Consider the following 17,033-nt stretch of genomic DNA (forward strand, 5'->3'; position numbering starts at 1 on the left):
TTATCAGACGTTACACATGTTCCGTAAAATGTAAGTTTCCTTTAAAAACATATACTACCTTTTCCTTTATCTTCTTTTTCTTTGCTTTTGTTTGTATTTTAGGGAGCTTGTATTTTGAATATGCTCAAGGATTTTCTGAGTGAGGAGAAATTCAAGAAAGGAATTATTCGCTACTTAAAGAAGTTCAGCTATAGAAATGCTAAGAATGATGATTTGTGGAGCAGTTTGTCAGACGTAAGTCCTCTGTTAAGTTATAGTAGACTGCTGTTCAGCCTAAAAAGTGACAAGCTAATTATGAAGGTTTATAAATAGTTACATTGTCAGGCAACAAATGTTTATTTCACTTGCCACACTGCCAAGGGTAAGCAGGCAGCACCTCTTTTTTTCCTCTGACACCTTACTAAACCAAGATGCCACACTAGTTAAGCCCCAAGGGTTCAATAGTTGACCTCCTTCTCTTTGGTTTCCCTTTTATGGTTGACCCTACACTTTTGTCTTTTTTTCCAAATCTTTCATGACTTTGTAACTCCTTCATGTAACACCTGATCTTCTCTTCCCAAATTTAAGGTTGAACTCTCCTTGCTCAAATGTATTTCCCAGCCTGTATTCTCTGTTGAGTGAGACACACCTCCTCCCTCATAGGAAGAAATCCTGTTCAATCCCCGTCATGCCTGTGTTTCTAGTGCTCTTGCTACCCGAAGTGCTCTCTCTTCTTTCCAACAATTCAGGTGCTGTCCATCTTTTGAGATCTAGCTGAGATTTCACCTCCTCCTTACAGACAGCTCCAGCCCTCATTGATTTGCCTTTCTGCTGAATGCCAGAAGTGCACTTATGAATCTGTTCCAGCCAGTGACATTCTCTTTTATTGGTTTCCATTGGTTCAATAATAACAATGATAATAATAAACAAAATTTGCTTAAGAGAAAGAATCATGTCAGGCCCTTAGCATTCTATTGACCCTATAATCAGATAATGATTGATTAAGAACATATGGTCTCTTTGTCATTGGGATTCACGTAGTATAGTAGGTAAGACACAGAAAACATGCAGTCAACTCAGATGATTCTAATAATTGTTAAAATATTCTTAGATTTTCAAATGCAAGGACAATACTTTGTTATAGAAGTAATGAACTGGCAGAGCTTGTGCCTGCAGGTAGAAGAACCCTAAGTCATTGTACTCGGAAGAGGTCCTCTCTCCTTTATAAGCACGTATGTCCCAGGGACAGTAATAATATTGTTCAATATTTGTATAGCACTTCACAGTTTAAAAAGAAACTTCATGTGCATTATCTCATTTGATTTTTCTGTGCCCTAATTAAGTCTGGACCCTCAAGGTTTAACTTATGTGTGAGTTTATGGTTAAAGAGACAAATGCAATAATTAAAATTTTTTTCAAAGTAGCTCAAACATTTTACCCCCATTTCTTGAAAACCCTAAAGGGGATCAAATTACACGATCCTTTGTAATACTTATAAAGATGCTCCTTATCCATTTTCATCACCTCTTGCAGCCAATCCAGATGTTCTTTCTCCACAATTCTCCCTCAGGTTGTCAACAACAAGCCTTACATTGCTTTTCTCTCCCCTCTCCTTCTCCCTCTCCTTTGCTGTGATGTGTACTTGTGTATGTGTCTCTGTGTGTAGACATCAACCAACCCTTTTTTCAGCAAGGAAGAATCTGTCTTTGGTGTGGGTAGTGGGTGTAAAGGGGATTAAAGGAGATATCTGGGCAATAATTACAGGATTCTTTTAGGTTAACTGTGAGCACCCTTATGTTAATTTTTGTCACTTCATGCTTATAACCATCTCAAGAAGGTAAGGTAGGCATTCTTACCCCATTTTTACAGGTGGGAAAACTAATGCTAAGGGAGAGATTTGCTCAAGACCATATACCAAGTGAATAACGGAGTCATTACTTAAAATCTGTCTTCTGACTCTAAATCCAGTATTCATTCTTTCAATTACATCACAACTTCTTCCTGGTTATCAGGGAAGTCTCCCATCCAAACTTCCCCTAAAGGTCCTAAATTCTAGGTGACCCCCTTCTGACGCCAAATGAAACTGTGGGGGACTTACCTGGTGGCTCAGTGGTTAAGAATCCGCCTGCCAGTGCAGGGGACACGGGTTACAGCCCTGGTCTGGGAAGATCCCACGTGCCACGGAGCAACTAAGCCCGTGCGCCACAACTACTGAGCCTGCGCTCTAGAGCCCATGAGCCACAACTACTGAAGCCCAGAGTAGCCCCCGCTCGCTGCAACTAGAGAAAGCCTGTGCACAGCAAAAAGTACCTAAGACAGCCAAAAAAAAAAAAAAGAGACTGTGGTAGGAAAATGATAAATTCCTGAGAATACCTAACTCAGCATCGTGTCACATAACATCAATTATACATATAAAACAAAAGAGTAAATTCTATGTATTCTTTAATGAATTGCTATGCTTATTACCATGTTTAGATGAACTAAAGTTTCATATATCTATGCTAATAAATGTCTGCCTTCATGTCTAATATACATATTCAGCCAACTATCAGTGCCCCAAATGGCGGTGCTCTTTTCCTCTTGTTTTATAGGATTGTTTAGAAAGTGATTCTACATCTGGTGGATTTTGTTATTCCGATTCCAAGACAGCAAGCAACACAGTAAGTAGAAAGAGACTTGTAGAGTAGAAGAGATTTGGCTCATCACCTGGCCCAAAGTGAGTGTGTAAAGTCGCCCAACTGTCCCTTTAAATAACTGGAGAGAAATAGAGACTCCACGGTTTTCCTTGAAACAAAGCTGCCTGAAGAAAGAATGCTCGGGCCATGTAGGGGAGTGACGCTGTTACTACTATATTTTTGTTGTTATAATTCAGCTTTCCCACAACCCCGCTGCTAGCTAAAAATATCTCAGCTCAAAATTCTTCTGAGTGGTTACTGCTGCACTGGCATCCTCTAGGCTCTGAAAAATGCCAAACCAAATCTGTTAAGTTTGGAAATAGAGTGAATGGCTTTCTTGAGGCCCTGTCTTTTTGTTTACTTCTGGGAAGTCATCATGGAAAAAAGAAAAGGCAAACTTTTTAAAAAGCATTATGGTAATCCCATCAATTATAGTTTTCAAAGGAAGATTCGGCATCACTCAGTGATCAGCAATACATACTAGAAGCTAAAAAGCTAGAGGTTTTGTTCTCCATTCCATAGACCTCTATTGATATAATATTGTTCTATTGGAATTTTTAAAAAGCTTCCCTAAAGAGAGACATTTCTTCTTAAGCCACTTCTCTGGATTCTGTCGTTAATAAAATGGAGAGTAGTTTTTTGTTTTTTGGTTTTATGGTGGGGTTTTTTTTTTTTTTCTGTTTTGAAAGGGAGACTTCAGTCTCAAACCCTTCCTCTTGACCTTTCCTGCCCTGTGTTAACCCTCAAGCTCCCACACACGTCCCTGCTTCAGGTAATTTGCAGAGCAGCCCTGGGCAGGGTGGGGAGGGGCAGCATTCTAGTGTCCACATCGCTCCCCTAGGAGATCGTAGCCAGAGTCCCCGCTTCCTGTCCCGCCCATGTTTCCAGCGTCCAAGGAGATTGAAGTTTCTCATCTCTCTCTGGCTTCTCTCCTCTGTCTTGAGTTACCAAAGTCACTTGTCATTTCAGCTCACCTTTCTGCGGGAAAATGTGGAGGTGAAGCAGATGATGGCTACATGGACTCTGCAGAAGGGAATCCCCCTCGTGGTGGTTAACCGAGAAGGGCGTTCACTCAGACTGCAGCAGGAGCGCTTCCTGAACGGGGTGTTCAAAGAGGATCCTGAATGGGGGGCCCTGCAGGAAAGGTGACTGCTTTCCTTCTGTCAGTCTAGTTTACCTCATCTCAGTTTGTTCGTGATCGCATTAGCTTTCTTTCAGCTTCTCTGGCAACTTTATGGGGTGCTATTTCTACACAGGACTCGAAGGCCTAAACTAGCCTTGATATCAGCCCAGACTACGTTGTTGAGGGGCACATTCTTAGTAATCCTGGGGCCACCTTTAGAACCTCAGTTCTGATGCAGAAGGTTGTCGGTAATATTTCTAATATAATATACCTAATAAATTGTGTGACTGGCCCATACCTAGGAAATGTTATGACAGCTGTACACCTTATCAGAAAAGACATTCCCTATTTGATAAATTAGATGCTAAGACCTTCCACTCTCTTTCGTTTTTCAGTAAGAGACTATAAATGTAATCCCTTAAAACATGATGTTCTTGGTAATAATAAAAGCAAATCCAATTACCCACACTGTCATCTGTCCTGAGAAAACTTGTTAAAGGCTTTACTAAAATCAAGATATACAACACTGCCCACCTTCCTCTGATCTATTAGCCCTGTCAATAAGATGAATGAGGTTAAATTGAAATGAAATTAATCCAAGTGAATCCATGCTGGCTCTTTTGATTATTATTTTTTTCCCAAGGATCTAGCTGTCTAATAACAGTTCTAGAATTTTTCTGAGAATCAGAAGCAAATTCACAGCCTTTAACACATAGGATATACTGTTTTCCCTTTTTGTTTCATCAGATGTCTATTTCGATCCAACAGCAACTCTTATGCCATTTATCTTCCATTTCTGTGTATGTCCTTCTGAAGTCTGAACTTCAGAGAGCTTAAACAACTTGAAGCTTGGCAACACAGGCTGGAAAATTTAATGTTTGATTTACTATTGCGAAAGCAGGACTCGTAATTGTGTAACTTATCAAAATGTCACCAGAGAGAGTTCAATAGTGTGGTTGGCCCAGAATAACAAATATCTACTGCAATGATCTGTATTTTTCCTCTACCTGAAGCAGTATTTAGATTACTATTATAAAATTATTATCCTCTGATCAATGCTTATCCAAACTCATGAAATGCTACTCTTCCTCTCTTTACTCCCAGATATGTTTATCTGGAAAAATCTCTTTCTAGAGTCAAAATCCATCCAGGAATCTCAATCCATTAAGTCTTGGTGATATCTATGTGTCTATTTTTACCAATTTGTATAAATATTTCAGTTGCTTTGTTAATTATCTGTACTCTCTGGATTAGCAGGTAGATTATCCCTTCTGACCCTTTATTAGATCGAGTCTGTGTCTGCTGTTTCTTTCACTATTTTATATTTTTCTGAAGACTACTGGGCACATCCTCAGTTACTATTCTTTCTGTTTTTGTTTTCTTTTTTTATATATATTTTTAAATTATTTATTTATTTATTTTATTCTTTCTGTTTTATACCTATTGGTATTTTCAAGCATGTGATTTTACAGGATTACTATAGCTAATATTGCTGTGATAGACGAAATGAGTTCTAGAAGCTGCTAGAAAGTTATTCAGAAAAAAATAGCCAATTTCAGTTATTTACCATAGTAGGGCCATCGAAAAGTAACTGAGGCCTTTTCCTCCAATCCATTCTGCTTCTCTGCTCTCTGGACTTGGCTGACGTGCAGATCCTGACACCCTGCTGCAGGCACTTAGCAGTTGGGGGGTTGAATGTGGGTAGCTTTGCTGAACAAAAGGATAAGTGGAAAATCATACTGGAGTAAGATTGTTACCTTGGAGGGCTTTTCCTACAGCTTTGGTTCAGTTATTTGAATTAATATCAGGCTGTCATAATTTTTGGAAATATGAAAGGAAGATTTATTTATTTTTCTCTTACTTAGAAGAAAACAATCAGCAGAACTTGTTGTGGTATGATGTTTGGACAGCAAATGGCACAGGTAATTGTGACAGAGTTCAACTAGGTATACATTGCTGCTCCTTCATAATCATTATGGAAGAACTTTTGCACACCCAAGGATCTGCTAGTCTTAGCCTATAAATTTTATGTTGGTGTGAAGGATGAGTGATTAGGTGTCTTTTACAGCCTATCCGAGTCTGATGATGTGAAAATTGAAATGGCCATTAATTTAGTCTGTAACAGTCTTTACTTTCTAACATAGGTACCTTTGGCATATCCCAGTGACCTATTCCACAAGTTCCTCTAATGCAATTCACAGACACATTCTGAAATCAAAGACAGGTAATGAACTAACGAGCCAATAGCTGTTTTAATTCTGAAATTAAACATGTTCTGAGATATTTGGAGGAAAGATACTGTAAGTCAATCTGATAATGAATGATATATGTTTGAGGAAGTTCTCATTTATCCATATATATGTTGCTAAAAGAACCCTTTAGCTAGAAAGTCTGAATTTTTTATTCAGTGGAAAGTTCTCTTGTGCTTCTAGCACTTAGAGATAGGTTTATATTTATATTAAGAAATGATGGCATCCTATCTTATGTCTTTTAATACATACTAGTTCAGTGGATAAAGGCATACACTCTGGAATTGATTGGCTTTGAATTCAAATCCTCATTCTGTCACATATTAGATGTGTGCCCTTAAGAAAATTTTTTTAACTTCTTCTGAGTTTCAGTTTTCTCATCTTATTTTGAATGGGAATTAAGCCTCACAGAGCTTTGGAGAGAATATGATAATGTTATTTTACCACCTAGTATAATGTCTGTCATATTAAAAATAATACAATTTTAATTTCCCCTTTAAACACATCACTGAAATTTGAGAATGTTCCCATCATAATGTCGTGTTCAGCCTACAGTCCTTATTTTGCCCAAAATAAGGACTGGACAAATGGATCACCTATTTACATATACATATTTCAATGAGTCGTAACTAAACCTTGAGATGAGGCCACCAATAACTCAAGCCAAATTCCAGTCATGTTCATCATCTGGCTCACTGGGCCCTTGCATGCCTCTTAAACCTGCATAGACTGCATTTGAGAACAAACTCATCAGTCCTTTTCCTAGGAATTAGTTTATTTATTAATTTAATAAGGTCATCATCCCCAAAATAAGCCATCCAGCAGACTATGGAAATAGGATCATTGTGAGTCTTCCAAAACTTTGTCTTCTCCTTGATTTGTTAGTAATAGCATGGAGACTAACACTTCTGGAGATGTTCCTGGCATGCACGTCGATAAGGAAATACCTATACCAATTTTCTCCTCCTAGATACTCTGGATTTACCTGAGAAGACCAGCTGGGTAAAATTCAATGTGGACTCAAATGGCTACTACATTGTCCACTATGAGGGGCGTGGATGGGACCAACTCATTACACAGCTGAATCAGAACCACACATTTCTCAGACCTAAGGACAGAATAAGTCTGATTCATGATGCCTTTCAGCTAGTAAGGTAATGCAAAAATTCATCTGATTTCATAGGAAGTAACTGCTTTATCACCAGATACATTAGATTTCAAATCAAACGTTCAGTGTTAATCACTCACATGATATGGATATGAAAGGAGGTCAAATACAGGCCATCAGGCCACAGCCTACCCACTGATAAAGTATTTTCACCCACCCAGCGTTTAAAAATTTAATCCAACATTTTAAAATATGGAGAAGTTTATGTAGAAATCCTGACTTCTGGAATCTCTTAAATAATGAGAAAATTTGGCAACTGTGGGCCTTCATTCCCACAGGGCAACCACAGAGGAGGGTAGAGTGGGCAGATCTTCCTTTGGGCCAGGCCTACATTCTCCTATGTACCAAAGTCCTAAATGGTACACATGAGGGGCCTGCTTCACTCACTTATGGTGGACCCTCCAGGCATTTAAGCTTTTGACCTCAGATTTTAAATTTGTTTATGCTGGTAACTTGCTGTTTCACCAAATACCAATGTAATCTGTTGGACAAAAAGTATAAATATGGTTATAACCTTTATAATTTTAAAACCTAGTGCACAATCCGTTCATTACTTTGCTCACATTGGGGAAATCAATATGAAATTGGTAGAAAAATGAAGGAAGAATTGGCTGCTTATGTTTATTCCTCTTTTTACTTTCCCGGAAAGACAAAGTGTTTTCTTTCCTTTTTCCCATTTATCATCAACAGAATAATAAGTAGAATAAATCACAAGGTCACCAATAGAAAAAAAAATTGGGGATCAGGTGGCGTATTTTGCATTATGTAAGCTTTTCCTATTCTGAGAATTACTGTAATGTACTCGCTTTATTCAGTGTGACGTATTATTTCCTTTCCGATCCTTATTTAGGTCAAATTAAGTAAACGTAACCAGCAAGACATCTCTCAGACACAGCTTCTCTGTACAATAGAATTCCCTAGTTAGAAAAGTGAGAGGATTGAGAGATTAATCCTCAGTCCCGTAGGTCTCAGGAGCATCATGGTAGCATAGCTATCCTATGTCTGAGTGGATGCATGATAGACTAGCTGAGAAGTGGATTATCATCAGTTGAGGGAGGTTTGTCAGCTTAAAGGAGGAACTCTGAGCAGATTGCAAAGAAGGTAGATTACAATTTAAGACCAGGCAGAAGGAAGAATATTGACAACTCAGCAAATGAAAGCCAATCTTTCAAGTAGTTGCAAAGTCTTTTTTGCTGTTTCTAGCCTATAAATTTATGTGTAGTGTAAATTTAGCAGAAGGAACCCTATAGTTACTGATGCATCAGTGGAAAAGCAATCATTTCTTTACTAGGTAGACTGGTTAATGAACTTCCGAGTACAAATTTTGGTTTAAAACATATCAACTAAGTACTACCTCTTCACTTATTGTTTGACCTTTGACAAGGTATTTAACCTTTTTAAGCCTAAATTTTCTAGTCTTTAAAACTTTTCTAGTCTTTAAAACTCCAATAATAATAATGTCTATCATGCAGGGTTGTTTTGAGGATTGCTTAAGATAATGTAGATAAAGCACTGAGTACAGTAATAAATGCTCAATAAATGGTAGCTGTTAGCATTGTTAGTATTATCTAATATAAATTGTTTAAAAGATCATGCGTTGAATGGGAAGGTGAAGTGAAAACATAGAAACATGCATTTCAAATAATGTGAAATTGGAAAAAAAGCAGAATGTAAGCTTAGGTATTATTATGTTTGCAGTTACATGAAAAAAAAAAAAAAGCTAAAGGTGAGAGAAACAGAAAGAAATATTCCAAAGTGCTATTAGTAAATATGTAAGGTAATGAAATTATGAGTTTTTTCCCCTTAATTTCCAATTGTTTTGTAGTTTGTTTATATTACTTTTATAATAAAAGTAATTATATAAGAAAACAATTTTAACATCTCATAATAGGTCTAAATATTTTTACTTGCTACTCTGCTTTGGTGATATATATCTATTCCTTCCCTGCTTTGTGAAATATCTATTTAAGAGTTAAAGGATGTAATCTGTGATCACATTTAGTTCAGAGACAGAATTTGACCCAGGAATGCATATTCATTTCAATTGGGTTTTCATACTTATTGTTAAATATAATTTAAGACTTGGATCTCCTCTGAGTTGGGTGGAATTAAAATGACAACCATAATTTCCTTACAGGTAAACTATTTATTTCTTTAAGTCCAACACCATAAAAAGAAGCCCCAAATTGTTTCCTCAGGAATACAGTTTATTTCACAAAGGTACCATTTAGCCGAAACTTTATATAAATAAGTAGATAGACTTTTTCCTGTTGGGCTGAAGTATATGCTTATATGTGGGTTTAGTTTTTAATCTAAACAGACATTCAGATAACGTTCTGTGCATTGATTGAAGCAGAGGGCAGGTAATGAGGGTCTGGATTTTTATTAAATAATAACTTTATGAAAAGAAAAGGAGTCCCTCTTAAATGAATATTAAGATTAAAGTGTTTTAAAGTAGGTAAATATAAGAGTAAATAATGGCATTTGTCTAAGTAAAAAATAAATTAGACTGGGCTAAAAAGAAAAACAAGATTAATATAAAGTGAGTTTTATGTGTTAAACATTCTTTTTAAAATTTTAACCCTAGAATATAATACCTAGTTTCTTCCTGTTACTGATCCTCTTCGTATACTTTATAGCATCTGAAAGGAAATAATATGTCACACTGAATAAAGCGAGTACATTACAGAAATTCTTAGAATAGGAAAAGCTTACAATGCATAATACTCTACCTGATCCTTAATATTTTTTCTGTTGGAGACCTTGTGACCTGATTTATTCTACGTATTATTCTGTTGATGATAAATGGGAAAAAGGAAAGAAAACACTTTGTCTTTCCAGGAAAGTCTAAAGAAGAATAAACATAAGCAGCCAATTCTTCCTTAATTTCTCTACCAGTTTCATATTGATTTCCCCAATGTGAGCAAAGTAATGAATGGATTGTGCACTAGATTTAAAATTTTAAAGGTTGTGACTATATTTATACTTATCTACTGCACCATGTATTATGACACTTACACATGTGGGCAGGAATAGTGACATTTTGTGGATTTGTTTTTTAAAAAATATAGCAGACCATAAAATCATAGAGCATATGGTCCAGCCCTCTGTCTTCAGATGAAATGTTTGGAAATTTTACTATTAAGTCTGTTTTAAAGCAGTATGTCATTGTGGCTGAGAAGAGTATAGTCACAACAAAAGTTGCTTGCTTTTAATGTCACTTCTTTCTAGTTTTAGTTCCCTCATTTTAGATGAGAATTTAAAATTTAAAAAACCCATAGGAGGTAGGGCATTATATTAATGAAAAATTCAAAACAGATATCTTTGTTCTGGAATCTGTTTCCATATAAAACTATTATGCTTAATCTGGGAGTTGGATGCTGGCAAGAATGGTTTATAGATGCTTCAGGGACACAGGTCTTCTCAGAAACACATGTGAAAACAAAAAGTGACAAAGTATACAAAAGTGACAGTATAATGGTTTGTTTCCTCTACAGAAGAGATCCTAATGTTTTGATATTCAGAATAATAGTTTTGTTGTTTGTTCTTCTCATTAAAGGAAAATGTAGAGAAGGCATATCACTTTAGAATCTAAATAGATTCTTTAAAATTGAAAGTCCTTGTTTGGACCCACTCAGAATAAGTGCTGCTTCTCTGTTAGGCTCTAGGGGGGACATCAAAGAAACAAAAGACATGGCACCTGTCCTCAAAGTTCCAAATGTGCTTGGAGGAACAATTCAGACCCACAAATTAGGCAATTAGAGAATGACAAATATATGAAAATTTGATATTATTTGGTACTAAACATTAATATTAGCTAATATTTATTTCATTTTTATTTACAAAGCACTTATTTATGTTAGACATTAGTCTAAGCACTTTACCTATATTAACTCGTTTAATCCTTACAACAGAGGACTAAAGTAGATACTCTTATTATCCCCATTGTATTGGGGAGGCAGCTGAAGCCCAGAGAGGTTAATTTGCCCAAGTCAGTGGCAGAACTAGGATTTAAGCCAAATGGTCTGAATATAATGATCTGCTTCTGTTATTGCTCTCTATATCATATTTGTTTTAATATTTTAAATATTAAGAACTGTAAGATATGCACAAACCACTGACATTTGTTTTATACCTCAGTGCAGGAAGGTTGACTCTAGACAAAGCCCTTGACCTGACTCGCTATCTCCAACATGAAACAAGCATCCCTGCACTTCTCAAAGGCCTGGAATACCTAGAATTGTTTTACCACATCACGGAAAGAAGGAATGTTTCAGATGTCACTGAAAATCTCAAGGTTTGTGTTTCTTTCAGAAAATTCATTAAGTAAAATACACAGTGCCTGGAGGATCAGTGAGACTTGTTCTGTTTTGTGTGAACTCTGGGGGTTAAATCTTGAAGAATCTGAGGAAACTGGCTGATAGCACAGTCAACACTTAAGCACCTAATAGTTAGATGTCCCTCGTTCCTTGTCATCACCATCCTAAGAGCTACGTGCCAGGATCATAAGCAAAACATGCCTCCTAAGGTGATTTTATCTTATATCACTTGGTATTCCCCCCTCAGATAGGAAATTAAACTGTACTTCTTTTTTTTTTAACATATTTATTGGAGTATAATTGCTTTACAATGGTGCGTTAGTTTCTGCTTTATAACAAAGTGAATCAGCTATACATATACATATATCCCCGTATCTCTTCCCTCTTGCGTCTCCCTCCCTCCCACCCTCCCTATCCCACCCCTCTAGGTGGTCACAAAGCACCAAGCTTAAATTGTACTTCTAATGGAGAAACTAACTCTGGTAGGTGGAGGCCAGGAAAAGAGAAGCAAAATATAGAGATAAGTAGTTCTATGCTTTGGGAAAGGTTCATGCAGACAGTTTAGAGTTGAACCCTTTGGATGGGTGAGTGAGAGCTGGGTTAAGAATTAAACTTAGCCTTTCTGTAACCATCCTATGCTTTCTGCAGCATTACCTTCTCCAGTATTTTAAGCCAGTGATTGACATGCAAAGCTGGTGTGACGAGGGCTCAGTCTGGGACAGAAGGCTTCGTTCGGCTCTCTTGAAGCTGGCCTGTTACCTGAACCATGCTCCTTGCATCCAGAAGGCAACTGAACTCTTCTCTCAGTGGATGGAATCCAGTGGAAAATTAAAGTAGATCTGGACTTCTGTCCTATTCTTTGCTCCTTTCACTTTGTTGTAAAAGTCTTTGATCATGCAAGACATTAGATCTAAAATCTTTTAGTGAGGATAGAAGAAAAAAACATGCTGGGAATTACAGACCCTTGTTTCATGCTCCCACATAGCAAGTGCTGGATAGATTTTGTGGGAAGTGAGGTTTAAGTCCCTGTAGGGGAGAGCTAATACACATTAGCATGGTACCAGAAAGATGGCCAGAGGGTGGAGGCCAGCAGGGCGCCTGCCCAATCTCCAAGAGTAATGCCTTTTAAAGGTAAAAAGCAATGTGAAATGTTCATGCAATCCAAACACCAGTGATCAGTTGATGAAACTAAAAAAAAAAAGGGGGGGGGGGGCGCGTGCCTTTTTTAAACGTGTTTGCTTCTTCATTAACCAATACCACACCTGAGCCTTAGCCCCAAGTTTCAACTTTGATAGGAAACTGATGATTTGGGCCATCTAAAGGATGTGTATGGTGGCGAAATTGATTCCAGTAGTGGTTGTAATCAAGTAGATGCCCTGTGATCAAAAGGATTATGTTGTAGTTTAGTTTACCAGCTGCAACCCATAGGTACTGAAAGACGCCACGATCTTTTCAATGTAAGCCTTGATTTCTGTACAACACATGATTTTATATTGTTGCTATTAAAACTCTGACTCTCCAGGTGGATGTTTTGAGAAATCAAATCTGTGTATGTATTAAGGAAAATTCCTTTTTAAAATAGGAAAAATAATTCACAACTTTAGTACCATGTAAAGCAATGGTGTCAATTTTCCCTCTGCCAAATTGTTAAGAAATGCTATTATAATTTATCTCCACATAACTAAATCTCAGTGAGCTTTTTGAAATCTTTTCTTGAATTCTTCTTTAAAAAAAATAATTCGTTTTCTTCCTTTTGGACTTTTTCACTCTTTGGGATTTAGGCTTAAAATCAGTTTCTGAACAAAAATTTCTTTTAGCTATATTTTTCTCTTCTTTTTGTTCATGTTTAAATGAACTGTATGAGTGAGGCTAAAATATAGACATCTGTTGCCCTATAACACAACAGAATATTATTCTGTCGTTATGCTAGTTATAAGAGGGATGATCTTACCTGCAGTAACTCAAGTCCAGTAGATATAATGGTTCAACTTGTTGACTAGGATGCTATGCCTATGAAAAAATTCTGGGTAAATCTCATTTAAGCTTGTAATCAAGAACACATAATCATATATTGTACGTTTCTTTTTTCTAAACTTCAAAAGCACTAGTATTAATCCTAAAGGGGAATTTCCTTTTATTGATTAATTGATTACTTCATTCATGAATTCAAAATATAATGCTTTGCCTGTTGCCTATGTGCCAGGCACTGCATTTGGTGCTAAGAATAAACTAGTGAACAAAACAACTATGTGTTCTACCTTCAAGGAACTTATTTTTTATTTGTTACCAATTTTTATAAATTTGTACAGTAAAACACACTAAAACAAAATAACGTGGAATATAATTTAATTACTTTTTGTTTTATGATTCAAAGTTTCTTGGGATATTTAAATACATATAGTACAGTGGAAATAGCACAGGATTAGAACCATAGGTCTAAACCCCATCTCCAGAAAGGCTAGTATGTCACCTTGGTGCAAGTTACTTAACCTTTCCAAGCTTTATTTCCACTTTTTAAAAATTAGCATAATCTTTCTATCTCACTGGGTAGCTTTGACTGTTAAATAAGTTGTATAGAGACTAGTACAATCTTATGGTCCCTGCATGATAAATACAAATTTCCTGTCCCATCCCTACTTCTCTGTGTTTTGGTTATTCCAAGCCATCAATATGAATATCATTTATTATTGATCTAATGATATTTGGGATTAAAAATCATAACCAAATTAAAATCAAAACTAGTTAGTATGCTATAGGACAATAAAACCCCAAAACCATGGTGTCTTCTTTAGGTGGACAGAAACTAATAATATTGCATCTTATCAGTTTTACAGAATTATAAAATGACTGAACTCTAAACAGCTGTGCTAAAATATAATTCTCTACACCTAGAGAGTCAGATACCCTCAGACAGGCTAGAAAATACTCCTAATGTGACATTAAAGCAACAAGTAATAATCTTTTTAAAAAAATCATATAGCACCAATATATGCTATTTAATGATAGAATTCTATATAAACGAGTGCATTTATATTTCAGAAATCACCTTTTTTATTTATTCATTCCATCAACTTTCCGTTTCCATCTCCAGGTAGTTTACATTTTTATGATTATTATCCTTGTTAACATTTTATCATCAGGAGGAAAAAAACCACAAATAATTTGCAAAGTAGAATTACGTAAAATATTTTTATAAAAATTTGCCAGAAAAAAAGGTTTAATATGCTAGGTACTGGAAATAACTCAGGGGTGATTCTGTTATAGCAATTTAAAATCATAATAAGAAAAAAAGAATTTTTTCTGTCATAGAAGTTTTTTTCACATTTGTGCTTAATATTACAGTATCCCAACAGATGTTTTAAAGATTGTGTACTCCGTGGGTGCTCAAACAACAGCAGGATGGAATTACCTTTTAGAGCAATACGAACTGTCATTGTCGGGTGCTGAAAAAAACAAAATTCTGTATGCATTGTCAACCAGCAAGCATCAGGAAAAGTTAATGAAGTAAGTGAATTTAACTAAATTGCTAAAAGTAAACTTACACATATTCAGGGAAGATACTAAAATTTCAGCCACCAATTTCAAGGCATATAATAATAACTGAATCAGAATTGGAACCGCTTTGACTTTGCTTCCAAAAATATATATCGACAAAATGCAAAACAGATATTCCTTAGTTATTAACATGTGATTGATACTAAACAAATAGCTATGTTTTACTTTCAGAACCTTGGCGGAAAATTATTGTACAAAATACAAGATGCTAATCATCTTGTATTTCAAGATGCTAATATAAGATGTATATAAGATGCTAATCAAAGTTCTTTGAAATAATAAGCGAATAAAATTACTTCTAGAAAAAAGTAGAAATTTAATTGGAATAGTAAAAATGTTAGCCAGTAGAGACTTTATTACTGTTTTTGGTACATCACACTTTGGTCAGGCCTCTTTCTCTCTGATTCTTCTAATATACTGATAGCCTGAGTTAATTTCCATTATAAACCACAAAAAATTAAGTGATTTTTATTTCTTCAGGTTAATTGAACTAGGAATGGAAGGAAAGGTTATCAAGACACAGGACTTGGCACCTCTTCTTCATGCAATTGCCAGAAATCCAAAGGGGCAGCAATTAGCCTGGAATTTTGTCAAAGAAAACTGGATCCATCTCCTTAAAAAGTTGGTATTTGTTTACATCCAGTGTGTGTTCTTCCACCCAGATATCTCAGTTGCCTAAAACCATGTACAACCAAATGATCCCAATGACACCATTTATACTCAAATAGTTTGATGAAGTCTGTCAATTTTAAAACTCAGTAGCCCAAAGTGCCCTGTCCAGGTATAAGTGAGAGGAATGAAATAAAGGGAATGGGAAACAGATTTCTCTTACTCAGCCCAGGCAATGAAGAATTTCTGGGAACAAGTAAGAGCTCAGTTAAATCCAGTCATCAGCCCCATCCCCCCATTCCCTTCTGGCTCTCTCCCCAACCCTGAAGAATACATTGAAGCCATATATAGTACATCAAACATTGGGAGGAAAAAAACTTCAGGAATTCTGAAGAGAACTAATCCCTATTTCCATTTCCCCTGGGGAGGTGGCACAGTGGAGAGCTTGGAGTAGCTAAAAGAAATTCAATCAGAAATGTTTTGGGAGCCCCCCCTCCAAAACTGGATAGGTTATGAGTCTTTTCTGGGGTTTCACCTTTGGGGAAAACTAGAGCTCACTCAGTATGCTCCTGAACCTAAAATTGTCCCAGAAAAACCAACAATGATTAGATTCCATTGGAATGTACAGGATGGCATTGCTTTCTCTCACAACAAACCTCCTGCTAAGTGCTCAGCCACTCTTCATCCAAATCCAAAATGTCACTTATTAACTATATGGAAAATACCCTGAATGAAAGAGCTGTGCAGTTTGCTCTGTTTATCTTTGTATCAGTTAGCATCTCTGATGTCAGTCATCCTCAGTTCCTCTTCCCTCTCATTTCTTAGCCATAAAGGACTCAGAGTCCTCAGAGATAGCTTTTTGTCAGTAAAAAGCACATTTCTACCCCACTCCCGGACCTTCAAGGGGTTGACGTCCACGTGAGACTGAATAGTTAAAAAGCTGCGTTTTTAAAAATGTCTTTCCTTAAAGACCTTACTGGAATCAGTGGTTTGGTTGTCTGCATGACTCTCTGTCCCCTCCTGAAATGGTCAGACTTTTCTGCAATGCTGTAGATATTTTTCGTAACTGGAAATTATCCTCCTCCCCAACCATGGTGCACAGTCCAGACTTGGCACCATTTCTGAGATGTATCTATGCTCTGCTTTACAGCATGAATCCCTTTGACCTGTGGGACAAATTCTCTATATAAGACACTGGGGTGAAGGATGCCATCTGTGGCTTCGAATGAGAATTCAATGAACAATGCCCCAATAAACATAATGTATTAACACAGTGGTGTCCAAAATGAGATGGGGAAGTATGTAAGACAATGCCTTACAGTGCAAGAAGAAAATAATACTCATGTATTATTTGTT

The 17,033-nt window shown here is 36.5% G+C and overlaps 1 protein-coding gene across 1 annotated transcript in view; it reads left to right on the forward strand.

The window, feature by feature from the left end:
• ERAP2 (endoplasmic reticulum aminopeptidase 2) overlaps window positions 1–17,033 on the forward strand; it is a 39,666-nt gene that overhangs the window by 19,258 nt on the left and 3,375 nt on the right. Inside the window, exons 9-17 of the mRNA XM_033853051.2 lie at window positions 103–234; window positions 2,571–2,639; window positions 3,624–3,799; window positions 5,922–6,001; window positions 6,997–7,180; window positions 11,335–11,491; window positions 12,162–12,346; window positions 14,856–15,017; window positions 15,549–15,689. Coding sequence (XP_033708942.1) covers window positions 103–234; window positions 2,571–2,639; window positions 3,624–3,799; window positions 5,922–6,001; window positions 6,997–7,180; window positions 11,335–11,491; window positions 12,162–12,346; window positions 14,856–15,017; window positions 15,549–15,689 — 1,286 coding nt within the window. The remainder of the gene's footprint in view (window positions 1–102; window positions 235–2,570; window positions 2,640–3,623; window positions 3,800–5,921; window positions 6,002–6,996; window positions 7,181–11,334; window positions 11,492–12,161; window positions 12,347–14,855; window positions 15,018–15,548; window positions 15,690–17,033) is intronic.

Source organism: Tursiops truncatus, chromosome 3 (genome assembly GCF_011762595.2).
Source record: "Tursiops truncatus isolate mTurTru1 chromosome 3, mTurTru1.mat.Y, whole genome shotgun sequence".
NCBI lineage: Eukaryota > Metazoa > Chordata > Mammalia > Artiodactyla > Delphinidae > Tursiops > Tursiops truncatus.